At 31.5% G+C, this 16,006-nt stretch overlaps 1 protein-coding gene and 1 pseudogene across 2 annotated transcripts; one reads left to right on the top strand and one right to left on the bottom strand.

Annotated features, from left to right (window-relative positions):
- The first annotated feature begins 2,451 nt into the window (after positions 1 to 2,451).
- On the top strand, positions 2,452 to 7,774 carry LOC124823749 (putative inactive cadmium/zinc-transporting ATPase HMA3; annotated as a pseudogene).
- Positions 7,775 to 10,545: 2,771 nt separating this feature from the next.
- LOC148195696 (rust resistance kinase Lr10-like) lies at positions 10,546 to 12,586 on the bottom strand. Of its 2 annotated transcripts, XM_088094202.1 has the most exons (3): positions 12,399 to 12,583; positions 12,258 to 12,281; positions 10,547 to 12,167 (listed from the first exon to the last, which is right to left on the bottom strand). In XM_088094202.1, exon 3 carries the CDS (start codon positions 12,055 to 12,057, stop codon positions 10,978 to 10,980), a length of 1,080 nt encoding a protein of 359 aa, XP_087950328.1. In that variant the 5' UTR covers positions 12,058 to 12,167; positions 12,258 to 12,281; positions 12,399 to 12,583; the 3' UTR covers positions 10,547 to 10,977. The 2 variants fall into 2 exon arrangements, with proteins under 2 accessions (XP_087950327.1, XP_087950328.1); XM_088094201.1 differs by having other exon boundaries at positions 10,546 to 12,167; positions 12,258 to 12,586.
- Positions 12,587 to 16,006: the final 3,420 nt, after the last annotated feature.

Here is a 16,006-nt window from a genome sequence, read left to right as displayed (position 1 = left end):
TTACTTCGGTTCACAGCTGGAGACTCATAAAAAGGTTAGGTAGCGTGGTCTAGCACAACATCATCACATCCCAGCAAAGACACACAACAATAAATTTATAACATTATAAAATATTATAATAACATAATAAATATTATCCAAAATCTGGTCCAGTCCAGATATGCATCCAAGGTATATATTATGAAGGTTAGGAACAAACATTCTGTTCAAAATTATACTGGCTGCTCTATTTATATAAGTAACTAATCACCACAAAGAAAAACACTAATTAAGAGCTTCAATAATTTTCTTAAACTATTTAATCCGTTTTTTTTCCTGAAAAAATTATTATTATAATATCTTCCACTTTACAGTTATATATATCACACTAATATCAGACTATAAGAATTCTTTTATTTCCGTTTTTCATGAAAATACTTTATCTTAAAATTATTTAAGAAATAGCTGTAAATTTATTAAGACTTTTGAAAGGAAAAATTCTTATAATATATATATAGAAGTAAATAATGGAAATAAATTAAAGTAATGGTAGTGGATGAAGCAGCAGACATTTTTGGACAGGAAATATGGGTTGAAAGTGGATTGTTTAATAAAATATTGTATAAATAATGTGGTTGTTTAACTTGCCCACAAACAGGTCTCTAATTTGTTTAGGAAGTAAGAGAATCTTAAACAAAAAAACATGACAAACGTATGCTTCCAAGTTTTGTTTAAAATAAAGAAAATGATACTTGAACAACCATTTTTGACAACATTTAGACACGCGCACACGTGTCTAAATTTGAGTGGTCCAGTTGGAAAAATTAAATGAAAATGGACCACTCAAATTTAGACACGTGTGCGCGTGTCTAAATGTTGTCAAAAATGGTTGTTCAAGTGTCATTTTCCTTAAAATAATTGTATTGAACTTAGTTTGTTTGAAGGTAGGTAATGATGATAAAACGATTGATAATTCGTTTTTTTTAGAGTGAGTGATTTAAGGACAGTGATATTTCCATTCAATAACTCAAAATATTAATATTTAAATTATATTTCTTTTATTTTTAATTTCAAATACTACTATATTTAAATGGATATCAAAGTATTTATGGTAAGATGTATAAAGGATTGACACCATTCTTTATCCAAAACATTAGGAAAACATGTTAATGGGTCTTTCATCTTTATATAGTGCTATACTTTCTCATTTCTATCCAATGTGGGACTTAGACTCACTTAGATTCCCAACTAATAGAAGTATAATTTGAGTTCAATGGAAGGTAACATTTCATCAAACAATTGATGTATAAATCAATTGCAGAGCAGGGCAAAGCCTGAGGAAACTCTGGTGGAGGCCCGCAATGATACTGACGTGTAAATCGTTCATCTGACTTGATTATAAGAATAAAAGACTAATCGAACCATCTAACAACCAATCCCTCTGAAGTTTCTCTCAAAATAGTTAGAGCTTCCGAGCGAGTTGTATCGGATAAAATTTGCGCAACACGCTCTACCTATTCTCAAACTTTTAACCGTGCCATAGATAAGAAATCCTATCACTACCTAAACAATACACCTCATTCAATTTGAATTCCTCTTGATTAAGTTCAACAAAATACAGTCTTTTTAAATTGTTGCTGTATACTAATATTATATTCTCGCAATAAATACAAATATTCGGAGTCAATTTTCATTAACTCTCTTATTTAGTGTATATATAAATATATATTTTAAACATTATTCTTAAGTTTAACTTTTTTTTCACTTAACTTTCTTGTAATAGTTATATTTAACTTTTATTTTTCAATATCTCTTATTAAACAAATAGTGAAGACGATTTAAAATATATTTTAAAGAATTTATTTAATTTTAGAAATTTTTAATTCCAATATTCAATAATAACTTAGATTATTTGTTTTTTTTTAATTTTAAAAATGTAAATACACATACCACAATGACTATATTTTAATTAGTCTCAATATAAACCTAAAATGAATATGTGTTTGACTATATTTTTTGTGTTCTTAATGTAAGAGTTGTATTTTATTTCTATTCTTACTAGAAAACAAGTATGCTTTTACCTAACCAAATATTTTTCAAATGATTATTTTACTAAAATGAAAATAAAAAAGTAAAAGAATATGATGTTATAATAAAGAATTAAGTACATATAATTGCATTAATTTCAAAACCAAGAACCGGATAAATTACGTATCTTAATGGTTTAAAACAAAGTCCAATAGAGAAATAAAGACAAAACAAATAGATCTCATATATTATTCTTGTACCCGATTTAAAAAGGTGAATATTATTCATATTTATATTAGATATTCTGTATGAGAATATGACAGGTAGAATTGTTTTATTGTTCTGTGAAAGACGTATAATAATTTATCAAGTACAAATGTCATCCAATATTTTTGTAACCCGCAAAGTCAACCATTATTTTCTTACGTTGTAGTGCACAAACCATAAACAGACCTAGATGGGGAAATTATGTTTAGTAATTGTTAGGGAAATAACATATGCACACAAGTTCGAAAGTTTTATGCCCTGTGTTTTCTGTTCTTCATTTTGAAGCTCATAGTGGAGAAGAAAATGGCAGAAAATATTAAGAGAAGCAGCTTCGAAGTGTTGGGAATGTGCTGTGCTACAGAAGCAGCACTGGTTGAAAGAATTGTGAAGCCTCTTCATGGCGTCAAACATGTCACTGTGATAGTCCCTACACGAACAGTCACTGTTGTCCATGATGTCTCTTCATTTCTGACTCACAAATAGGTGATTTCTGTACCCTTTTCTCTTCACTTTCCTTTGGTTCTAACAAAGGGGTTGATCATCAATTTAAATATATGTTATGATCACGAGAGAAGTTGACTGGTTCTTTAATCTTTGTGATATAGCTCATAGCTTCCTTTATTGCTTGGATATATGGGGAGTGTTACTATATGCTTTTCTCAGTTCATGATGCAATTTTACTTTTTAAAATTGTTACTTCTTGTTCATGTTTTTGCTTAGCTTTTCTTGGGGTCTGAATTGTGTCAACTTAACGGATTGTTTTGTTGTCACGTAGAACTCATCATGTCAATCCCTTGTTGAGGGTCTAGAATGGTAGTGCAAGCTCATCATAGTTAAATTTTTTGCTTAATTAGCAATATGTCAATAAGTATAATTTTACTTAATGCGAACTTGATCGTAGTTCCAGAAATTCACAGAAACACGTTTTTGCTTTAGTCTATTTTCTGTTCCTAAATATCTGAAATGAGGAGAAAAATCTTATAGAAAGTCATTACTTTATTTTCCTCAAAAAAACCCAAGAATTTATTTATCTTTGTTGTTTGATTGTGTCAGCTGATGCACTGAATGCTGCAAGGCTTGAAGCTAGTTTGAGACTGCAGGGAGAGACTGATAATGAAAAGAAATGGCCAGATTTAACTACAATGGTGTGTGGCTTGTTTCTGGCACTTTCTTTCTTGAAATATATATATCACCCTTTGGAATGGTTGGCACTTGTTTCTGTTGTCATTGGCTTCCCTAAGGTTCTACTAAGGGCCATTGCATCTATTAAGGCTCTTACTCTTAATATCAACATTCTGGTTCTATTGGCAGGTACTTTGGTTTGAATTGTAATTTATTGATTCCTCACTCAAAAATGGTAGGCTTTACTACTGCAGTTTACTTTCCAAAGAAAATAACAGCACTTGTTAGTTTATACGGAAAAAATGTCCTGTTTCTTAAGTTTCGTTTTTATATCTTGCAGTGTGTAGTACTGCTGCTTTACAAGATTTTTGGGAGGCTGGTATCATCATCTTCTTATTCTCCATTGCTCAATGGCTTGAGACAAGAGCAACTCACAAGGTTTGGGACATCATTTCCCCCTTTCTCCTTAAATGTTTGCTGCATTTTCTTGATTAATGCCAAATTGTGTGCCTTTAATGTGGTTATCTGTATACTCTAGCTTCCTTCTTTGAGGGATAAATGTAGATTTGATTTTTTAATGTTTTCACAACTTTGCCAATGACTAGTCATGGTTGAGGGTTCCTCAAGAAACGTGCAGTACCAGGTTACATAGGAGTTATTTCTTAAAGCATTGTAAGGATTTGTTAGAGGGATAAGTAAATTCCAAGTTTATCATCTTGCTTTGCTCTTAACCGAAGGTGACTACAGCTGGATTCTTGTTTCTCTATACTCTTATTATGAAATAGTGAAGAATTTTTGTTTTCTTCCCTCTCAACATTAATCACTGTTAAGTTTTTCAACACACACTTAGTACTAGAAGAAAACATTGCTACTCAATATGTTATGACGAGTTTCATAAGTTTAAGCTGATATCTATAAAGTGGTAGAGAAACAAGGTACATGAACTTCATCACAGTCTTCAGTATCATTTTTCAAATTCCAATTACATTTGCTTCTGAAATGTTCCTCTGTTGTAAAATCATTATGGTTTTTCCTTGTTTCTATATTTGTTTTCAGCTGTGCTGCAGATATCTCTGGTAACTAGATTAATATTATGAATAAATTAATATTATAAGCTTTCAGAACTACTTATTTAAAACTAATTATTATTTTTTCACTCATAACACAGTTTAGTGCCTAGTGCTAGCAGTATGCAAGTACTGATTGAAGAACAGACACTGTAAGACCAACTTTATGTTAACGTTTGACATTTTAAACCTGTACTTTAGGCAAAGGTTGCGATGTCTTCTTTGACTAGCATGGCTCCTCAAAAAGCTGTTATTGCTGAAACTGGGGAACGTGTTGACGTGAATGATGTTAAGATCAACACCATACTTGCAGTCAAGTCGGGTGATGCTATTCCTCTTGATGGAATAGTGGTGGAAGGAAAGTGTGAAGTTGATGAAAAGATGTTAACAGGAGAATCATTACCTGTGATAAAAGAGTTTGATTCAGTAGTGTTGGCTGGAACCATTAATGTGAATGGTTAAGTATCCAGCTATTCTTTATCTTTCAACTTTCTTTTACCAAAACAATGCTTAACTAATTCTGGTTGTATATCATCCCAGGATATATAAGTGTGAAAACTACAGTGCTGGCAAAAGACACAGTGGTGGCTAGAATGTCAAAACTTGTTGAAGAGGCCTCTAGCAGAAAATCTCGAACACAAAGATTCATTGATAATTTCGCCAAGTACTATATTCCTGGTAAGTATTAAGTACACACTTCAGCAACTTTTTTCCTTTGTGAAAGTAAAAAAATAAATTGCACCAGCGTTACTTTTCGATTTCTGCGTTTAAGATATTGATTAATCAATATGATTTAGACCTACATTATCAGAGCAAATACTGATATTTGTATATTTTTATATCATCTTGCAGCTGTTGTTTTGATTTCAGCTAGCATTGCTGTGGTTCCAGCTGCATTAGAGGTTCCTGATATAAAACCTTGGTTTCATCTTGCAATTGTGGTTTTGTTAAGTGCATGTCCTTGTGCTCTCATCCTCTCCACTCCCGTTGCAATCTTTTGTGCTCTCACAAAAGCTGCAACAAGTGGGTTACTACTGAAAGGTGGAGATTATATTGAAACACTGTCTGGAATTAAGACAGTGGCTTTTGATAAAACTGGCACAATAACAAGGGGAGAATTCACAGTGGCAGATTTTTCTGTTATAGATGACATTAGCATTGAAACTTTACTGTACTGGTAACTTATCAATCAAAGGAAGGAATGTCTATACACTCTGTTTGGAGTGTTCATAGTTGTTTTATGACTAATTTGATTTTGTTTATTGAAAACATTTCAGGGTTTCAAGTATCGAGAGTAAATCAAGTCATCCTATGGCAGCTGCACTAGTGGAATATGGAATGTCTAATTCTGTCAAGCCAATCCCTGAAAATGTTGAGAATTTTGAAAATTTTGCTGGTGAAGGAGTTTTTGGTACAATTGATGGGAAGAATATCTATATTGGCAACAGAAGAATCGGTGCTAGGGCTGACTCCGAAAGAGGTGATTATAAAACCATGTCCTTAATTTCAAAAACAGTTCTTGTAGTCTTTTTACTTGACTTGAATATTTGAATGAGTGTGTGAAGCTTTCCATTTTACTAACGTCGTTTCTTTGCTATTTGGTCACCTTTTACCAAATACAATCACTTGAACAATTTTCCATATATTTCCAAGATTTTCTTACAGTTCTTCAAAATCTGGCACTTGAAAAATAGCCATTAGCCTTTAGTTCATAGCCTTTATTCATTAGTTTATCTCTTCAATAGAGACTAAAAAGCTCAGAATATATTTTAAGTACTATTAAGGTAACAATTTAAAATTATTTCATTACTATGTGTGCTTCATTGTTCACATTTATCCCTTGTGATAGTTTATGCACTGAGCTATTCTGTGTCTTTTTAGTTGATTGTCAGTTGCAATTTCAAAGCCATGAAATTTCTACCCCGAAACGATACTGTGGGCCGACTCTGGTTGGAGTCTTCAGCTTAGTCGATACTTGCAGATCAGGTGCTTTGGAGGCAATAGAAGAGCTAAAGTTGTTAGGCGTGAGATCTGTCATGCTAACAGGAGATAGCACTCAAGCAGCTTTGTATGTTCAAAGTCAGGTATGCTCATAGTAATGTGTACTCTATTTAACCAACAATGTTATGACAAAATGAAAAATATGTTTATTTGATAAAACTTTGTTCTCAACAATGTCAATTTTCTTTTCCTGACTGAAGAGGCTTCAGTTTCGGTCATTAATGCTGCTTCTTGTGATCCATATTAAAACTTAGAAAAATTAGCTTATTCTCTGCAGTTGAACCATGCTCTAGACATTGTACACGCAGAGCTTCTACCTGCAGAAAAGGCAGTGATCATTGAGAATTTGAAGAAAGATGGGCTAACAGCCATGATTGGAGATGGCATAAATGATGCTCCTGCATTGGCCACAGCTGACATTGGTATCTCAATGGGAATATCTGGTTCAGCTCTTGCAAATGAGACAGGCAATGCAATTCTTATGTCGAACGACATCCAAAAGATACCTGAAGCCATTCGGCTTGCAAGGAAAACCACTAGAAAGCTCATTGAGAATGTCATTATTTCAGTTGGCTTCAAGAGTGCTATACTTGCATTGGCAATTGCAGGATACCCTATTGTTTGGCTTGCTGTCTTGACTGACGTTGGGACCTGTTTACTTGTGATTCTCAATAGCATGTTAATTTTACAAGAGAAACCAAAACATGAAAGAAAATCTGCAAGTTCTAAATATGGCACCTTCTCGGAAGATCTGACCATGACTCTACTGGACAATGAAAGTAATAACATTAAGAATCAAGGGCTTCTTACCGGTGAAAAATGTGGTAAAGATTGTTGTAAAGACGACACTTATCATGTAGAAACTACAAGCAAGAACGAATCTTCTGGACTTTTGAAGTTGAGCAAGAGAAACCAAAGTGGAAACTCTGTCTCTATTGAGGTGCATATAGTGAAACCTTGCAATGGTTGTTGTCTAAGAAAGGTAAAAACATTTGACGACTCTGCATGCAGAACAAATAATGGTTCTGGTTGTTGCCAAGAGCAATCTAAGACTGAACAATGTGTCACTGGCTCTGATGCCAGAGAAGATGCCAGCATTGCTTCCTTGGAGTCTTATTGCCTTAAGGACAAATCAGAGGATATTCAAGACTTGTCTGAGACAGAAGGGATTCCAAAGTGCTGCAATAAGACATGCTGCAATGATAGTTTTAAAAATATGGCTAGCCTTAGCCAGCCAGAAATTATTATAGAGTGATCTAAATGGTAGTGATAAAAGAAAGTTACATTTACTAATTTATTTAAATCAGAAAGATGAGACTTAAAACTGTTGAATAATGTGTTGTACTAGTTTTTAGTGTAGATTGAATACTTACTGAATGTCTTTTATGAGTAATTAGTAGTATTCAAGGGACTCTTTATATATATCACCTTTAGAACGTCACCACAAAATCCTAAGAATAGAGGGGTGGAGCCAAGATTATAACTTAATTTAAAAAGTTAAATAAGCTTAAGAATGGTGTTGAAGAATAAATTCAAACTACACAATTAATTTTTGTTCTGAATGTAGTAGTGGATACGAGAGTGTAAAGATCAGAAATGAAGACACAAAACTAGATACAAAAATCTCAACTGATGGATTGCCCATTTTTGTTATCAACGTAGCTGAAAGTAACTTTTGATAGATTTCTCGAAGCTTCAGTATCTATTGGTGAAATGAAATTGGGAAAAACTGCGTGTTTGGGTAAACAATGTCAGTCAACAAACTGCCTATATTTAGTTATAATACAAGAATATAGTCCAATTAAGAGTAAGTTGAGCCGTTCTATAAGGAAGAAGCTTAAAGGGTCTTATTGATCCGTACTCTTTAATATGTTTAATATGTTTAACATGAAAATTGATGAACATTATGGCAGAAGTGAGTTAGCCTCTTCTTAGAATTTATTCAATGACTCAGAAAAGGTGTATCAGCACAAACTGTTAACAATGTGGCAATTGTTTTTTCTGATTGTAGCTGTTTAGGTAAAGTGAATATGTGTGAAGAATAATCAAGCAGAGCAAATGATGGTTCTGATTCTTGCCAAGTGGAATTTAAGGCTGAAAAATGTGGCACTGGTTCTGTTGTGTGACACAAGATGCTAGCATTACAACCAGTGAATTTATGGCAGAAGATCGGTCTGCTGATGTTTCAGAGTTTCCTAGGAAAATTGGCTTTTGTAAGAACTGATGCTGTAATGGTAGTACTCGAGTTTTCTTTTTAAGTCTTTAATCTTTTAGAAACTAAAATAAGTGTGATAAATTATCTTAATCATAATAAATAGAAATTATATGATAATTTAGTAAATTGACATGTAATTGGTTAAGAACAACTTTTGTTTAGTCCAAAAATATAATATATATATATATATATATATATATATATTAATTATTTTAAAATTTATGTATTTTTAACTGAGTTATTATCGAAAATGTTTATTAAATTTGGTATTTAAAATATTTTTTTTAAGTAATATGTTATTATAGTTTTTCTTAGAACATAATCATGTGATTATTATTTGTGATTTTTTTCTTCGATCAACTCATTTCTTCTCTCAATCTGTTTGATTAAGAAGTGGTTAGTTAAAAGGGAACTACAAAAGGTGATCAAATTCTTTCTTTTTTAACTTCATTATTTATACTTTTCATATGGGTTTGGACAATTTTATTATTTCTTTTTATAAAAAAAATAATTATTAGTATCAAGTTATTTAAATGAAACTAATTTTTTTTAAATATTCAACAAAAACCAAAACTTTTAATAATAACTTAATTAAAAATATATATATCCAAATTTATAAATTACTTGAAATTTAATTAAATAACCAGATGTTATGTTTACAGAACAAGTTAGTTTGAGACTCTTAAAACACTCCAAAATTTATTTCTCCTATTTTCAGGGGTTTTCGCAATTCTTAACATTAATTTCTCTCCATAGTAACAAAATGGGTGTTATACTCAAACTTCTCGATAAACCACCACCACCACATACAAATACAAAAAGAGACACTAGGATTTTACATCCGCAACCATTATATATGCAAGACGGAGAGGATTGGCCCCGAGATATATACCTCACTTACTCCAAGTTGAATGTGGAAGAAGACCCAATATCATTGATTTAGGGCTTTAACCAAAAAGGGGCAATAAGACACTATTGACACGTCTACTGGATTGCATTTTAAAAAAGGTTTAAATGTTTACTTCGTTCTCATGTTAAGAGGTGAATTTCTGTTTAGTATCCGGTTTTAAAAATAAAGACATTAGGTCCTATGTTATAAAAAGTTGATAAATAACGTCTTGTCCGTTAAGTTAACAGCAACGACGTTAAGTCCATGCTGATGTGACCTTATTCATATATTTTTCATAACATAGAGACTCATGTCTTTATTTTTAAAATCGGATACTAAATAGAAATTCACCTCTTAATATAACATGGGAAAGAAGTAAGCATTTAAGCCTTTAAAAAACAAAATGACATCGTTTCCACCATATTATGTCTAAACCTCGTTTAACTAAGTTTAACAGAAAGAGTTTTTGCATTAACTTTTCCAAAATAAAGATCAAATTGAGATGCTTAAAAATAAAAAGACTAGTTTGAGACTTTCCTACAAAATGGAGACAAAACCATAATTTAACTTATTTTATTTTAATTATGTAGTCTATATATAGAGTAAAATGTAAAAGAATATTAAATATTTACAATATCGCAATCTTTTATTTCTTAAATATAAATAATATCTAAATATATTTTTATCTTTATATGAAATATATTTCCAAAACTGTTTATTTGAAATTCAAATATTTAAATTTGATTTTCTTTCTTTTGACGCCGAATTTTGTCTTCTTTTTGGTATCTTCTTCTTTCATAGAATCACATTTTCATTCAATTTGATGTTCTTTATTGTATTTCTTTTCATTTGATGAGAGATTATTGAAAATACAAGTATGAGTTTAAGTTTTATGTTTGTATAAAATTATGAAAGTTGAGCATCATATAAAAAAAATCCATTAATCGATCACACTTGGTGACTAAGTTGCACATTGATTAGAAATCTGAAAGTTGAACATCGTAATGTTATTCTTCATGCACTTCTTCTTAGACATCTAACTTTTTTGAGACATATTCACCCACTCTCATAACAACAAATCTCATTGTCACCTTGCCATCCCTACACACATCCTCCATGTTACAAGCGGCCACTGACCCACAACCACCGCGAATCCAATGGTCACTACTCCAGTAAGTTTTTTTACCCTCGTAGATTCTGAAACCCCGTCCGACATTTGTCATATGTTCATCTTTTCTCGTGGATTCAACATATTAATACTAATTGTAAAACTAAAATAATTATTCGATTGCTTATTTGAAATATAAAGATACAATTCACTTGGTAGATACATTTGATGAACTCATAAATGTGAAATGAACAAAAATAAACGCCACATATTGAACGTCCAGATGGATTAAAAAAAAAATTTATACAGACGCTAATTCAATCTCGTCGGTGGTGATAGCATGTGTGGCAAGTACAGGGACAGATTTGGTTACCAATGATGAGTCAGAACTGATATTTGTGTCAGTATCATGAGTGGGTGGAACCCAACCAATCAGGTACTGAAATGGGTTTGGAGGGTTTGGAACTTCGACAGAACCTTCCAACATTTTCACCACAACACTCATTATAGGTCTTACTTCTGGCTTATACTGCACACATGACAAAGCTACTTTAACAATTCTTTCTGCAATCTCCCTATCTTTGTCGTCTATCCCACAAGAAGTTATCAACTCCCCCACTTTTTCAGCAGCAAATTTTTCCCAAGCCCACATTGGAAACCAAACCTGACTTTCTGGAAGGTTAATGTTATGGTTTTTCCTTCTGCCAATGATTTCAAATAACAGCATGCCAAAGCTGTAAACATCACACTTGTGAGTTACAGGAAAAGGCAACCAAAGTTCAGGTGCAGCATAACCAGGAGTGCCCCTACCCCCAGTCATGGTTATATGAGTATGGTCCCTGTTGCAAAGCTTGGCCAAACCAAAATCAGCAACTTTAGGACAAAAGTTCCTATCCAAGAGAATATTTCCTGGTTTGATATCATAGTGGATTATTCTCTGTTGACACTCTTCATGCAAGTATGCAATGCCTCTTGCTGTACCAATTGCGATCTCATGGAGCTTTTCGAATGATAAGAAGGTGCTTTCATGAAATAGGTACTTCTCAAGCGGGCCATTCACCATGTACTCGTAAACCAGTGCTCTCAAGTGTCTTTCAAAGCAAAACCCATATAGACGAACTAGATTGAAATGATGAACTTTACCAATGGTACCCACTTCTGCCATAAACTGTGCATCAATTATTTTGTCAGAACTACCACGTAGAACTTTCACAGCTATAATGGTTCCATTACTAAAACTTCCTTTATAAACAGACCCAAAACCTCCTGACCCCAAGTGATAAGAGTAATTATCAGTTGCAATCCTTAGCTGCTGATCAGTGAACCTGATTGGCTTCTCCCTTTCCATATCATTCAGAAATTTATCCATAGTGAGTGTCATAAATTGTTTAGCTGGTGTTCCTGTCTGTTTAAAACCACCATTAACCTGATATCTTTTTTGGCATGCTTTAAATACGCAAAAGCAAATACCAATCTTCACAATAATGGCAACTGCATTAAGATCATTAGAGCGTTCAGTCATAAGAAAAAGGTCTTCCAAATAAACCAATATAAAGCAGAAAATGGCAGTTTAAATCCTACCTATGACACCGGCAATTACAAATCCTGCATCGTCAGAATTGTTGGTGTTAGCTGTCGTGGTATAAGAGGTGTCGGACATTTAAAAAAATATGATAAGAATTCAAACTGCAGTTGATAACACCCTGCAAGGTTGCAGTTTACCTATTATGTTAGCCGCTTATGAAGTGCCTCAAAACGCGTTTTTTGTTTCTTGAATTTCGTGGTTATTTCACCGTGAAATTTTTCGTGCAAAAAGGTTTTAAAATTATGGAATGGTGTGGGGGACTCTATGAAGTTTTGAACTTGTTGAATTCATTTTGCTTGAAGACTCAGTGAAGTATTCTCTTTTTTCGTTTTAGATCTAGAAATTAATGTTCTGGGGTTCTTTGTGGGGGATCATATTAATTAATCATTAAATGATAATGTGGTGGTAGTGGTGAGGTCTTCCTTTGACGTGTTTCATTGTATACCCAACATTCTAAACTAATAATAGTTTAATTATATTTATATTATTTTTTAATTTAAAAGTGTAATATGTATTATTATATTATTAAGAAAAAGTGTCAAATGGATGTTTATTTTAAGAGTGTCAAACAAAGTTGTTCTGTATGTAAACACTTAAAGTATTCTTTGGTTTTTTTTGTGAAAAACACTCTTTATTAATTCAAATAAACAGATGATAGACTTTATAGCATTACAACAACAAAGAAAAACGACTCTATAATAAGAAAAACAGACTCTCCACATAGTGGGCAATTTTCTAAACATATACCACTATATCCCTAAATAATAGATCAATAACTGACTATAATATTTAAACAGAAAATTAAAAATTGAAACTACCGTTTAATTACTAACAAAAAAGAAATTAAATGCATTAGTATTTGTTTATCTCTTAAGCTTCTAACATGCTTAACATCCTTCTCAATTTTGAAAATTGCTCGAAGTTGAGTGGTTTGGTCATTATATCATCAACTTGAACTTGTGAGTGATGGTAACTTAACATGATAGTTACTTCATTAGCTAAGTCTCTTAAAAAATAAAAATTAATGTTTATATATTTGCTCCTTCCGTGAAACACTAAATTCTTTGATAATTATGTCATAGAATATTTGTTGTGACATAGAATCAATGTGTTCTTTATGGACAAGCCTTTTTCTTTGAGTTATCCTATACTTAGTAAATTGTTTTTCAATTTTGGAACGTAATACACATGTGAGATTACATGTATAACTCCATTAACATTCAATCGAACACTACTTTTCTCCTTACAGCTATCCGTGTGTCATTGCCAAGTTTTACTCCATCTCTAAAGTTCTCATCTAATTCTGAGAGCCATTCTTTGCTATATGGTTACTCTACTCAGAGTCAAGAAACCATCTCGCTGTCGATCCTTGCTTCAACTCAAAATAAGTCATTAGCAAGAGTTCATCCTTCTGGACTACCTTATCTTTCACCTCTACATAGTTTAAATTGTTCTCCCAGATAGACATTCGTATTGAAAATGCCGCATATATACTTTCTCCGCATGCCTTCATACTTTTGGAAATTTTCTAAGGTAAGTTTCATCTTCTTTTATATGTAGAATTTCAAATTCTCGGTGCAGTGTTTGCAATTGTGCTATTTTCACTCATGTAGATTCTTGAAATTTTTGCTTCATAGAGTCCCAAATGTCTTTGGAGGTATCATTATTGAGGATAATATCTAAAATTTCATGAGCAATGGCTTGATGATATAAATAGTTATTTATTTTTAAATCCTTTAATTGTTGTTCTTCCATGACTTTGATTTCAGCTTCTGATGCAATTGTTTTATTTGCAACAACTCGAATCCCATGCTCTATCAACTGCCAATATTCTTTAGAGGGAAGAAAATTCATGAGTTTCGTCCAATGATCATGCCCATCAAATCTAGGAATTCCAGGTTGCACATATTTGCTGCTGTTTGAATCTCCCATGTTTCCTCCTCTTATCTATGTGCTGCTATTATTTTTTTTAGATGTGTTCACACACTCAATAAAATTCTAGATCAAACCTATCAAGGAGTTCTGATACCAATTGTAAACACGTAAAGTATTATCTGTTTTTTTGTGTGAAAAACACTCTTTATTAATTAAATAACAGATTATAGGCTTATAGCCTTACAGCAACAAAGAAAAACTACTCTATAACAAAAAAATAACTCTCCAAGTAGTGGACAATTTCCTAAACATAAGTCACTGTATCCCTAAATAATAGGACAATAACTGACCATAATATTTAAACAGAAAATTAAAAATTGAAACTAACGTTTAATTACTAATAAAACAGAAACTAATCTTTAATTACTGATACGGTAAACATAACATCTGGTTATTTAATTAAGTTTCAAGTAATTTATAAACTTGGATATATATTTTTAATTAAGTTATTATAAAAAGTTTTGGTTTTGGTTGAGTATTTAAAATTTTTTAGTTTCATTTAAATAATTTGATACTAATAATGATGTTTTTTATAAAAAGAATAGTATATTTATAATAACAAAAATATGGGTCAAACCCAAAATAAAAAAATAATAATAATAAAAAAAGTAATTAAAAATAAAAAATAAAAATAATATATCAAAATAGATATCCAATAATTTAATATATTTATATTAGGTCTTCATTCAATCAAGTCCTAAAAGTCAATGGCATCAAAATCGCTAACAAAACAATGACCAGGCATGCTTATGAAGTAGTTTTTAAAATAACAATTTGGTGATATGGAATTTAGTTTTTTTTTTTTAAAAAATGGTGAATATTTGATAAAAGAGGATAATCTGATAAGGTTTCAATCAGCAAAATTAGGGATTGGTTTGTGGTTCAATCAACAAAATTAGGGATTGAAGATTTAGCAAGATTGGAAGTGAAAGAATTCGTCGTTGTTGGAGCAGATTCGTCGGAATCAAAAAGCTGTTAGCATTGAAGGTGACTTTCAATTCTTCCATTGCGGTTTAGAGTTTTTTGTTCAGTATTTTTTTGTCGTGATGTATTGTAGTCTTTTCTTTTAAGTAACATGATGTTGGGGTATTAGGTGTTTAAATGTTAGGGTAAGAGGTGTTTAAATTTTAATCAAAAAATAATTAAACTATTATTAGTTTAGAATGTTGGGTACATACAATGAAACACGTAAAAGGAAGACCTCACCACTACCACAACTTCAAAGTCTTCACCACACTATCATTTAACGATTAATTAAAATGTAGATCTAAAACGAGAAAAGAGAATACTTCACTGAGTCTTCAAGCAAAATCAACAAGTTCCAAACTTCGTAGAGTCTTCATTAGGGGTGGCAAAAATATCTACAGACACATATATCTGTGGGTAAAATCCGTTATGAATAAAATCCATTATAGATAATTACTGTTTGTGGATATTTATTATTCGTAAGTAACGGATATTTATTGGATAAAGATAATATACTTGATCTGTTATCCGCAAAAATAATAAAAAAAATTAATTTATATATTTTTTAATTAAATTTAATTAAAAATAAAATAAAATAATATTTTATTAAGTTAAATTAATTAAAATTAATTTAATTTATATTTAATTTAATTTAATTTATATTATTTTTTTTTTTTATTTTAAAAATTATACAATATTTTTTATTTTATTTTTTAAAAATATCTGCGGGTATTCATGAATTTTAAAATACTCACGATTATTTTTTAAACAAATATCTACATGAGTAATGCATATAATTTTATCTTATAGGTTAAATTACGATTAGACATTATCCATATCCGAT

This window comes from Vigna umbellata, chromosome 7, assembly GCF_029865625.1.
Source record: "Vigna umbellata cultivar VRB3 chromosome 7, Vumbellata_1.0, whole genome shotgun sequence".
NCBI lineage: Eukaryota > Viridiplantae > Streptophyta > Magnoliopsida > Fabales > Fabaceae > Vigna > Vigna umbellata.
This window is presented reverse-complemented; position numbering and strand designations above follow the sequence as displayed.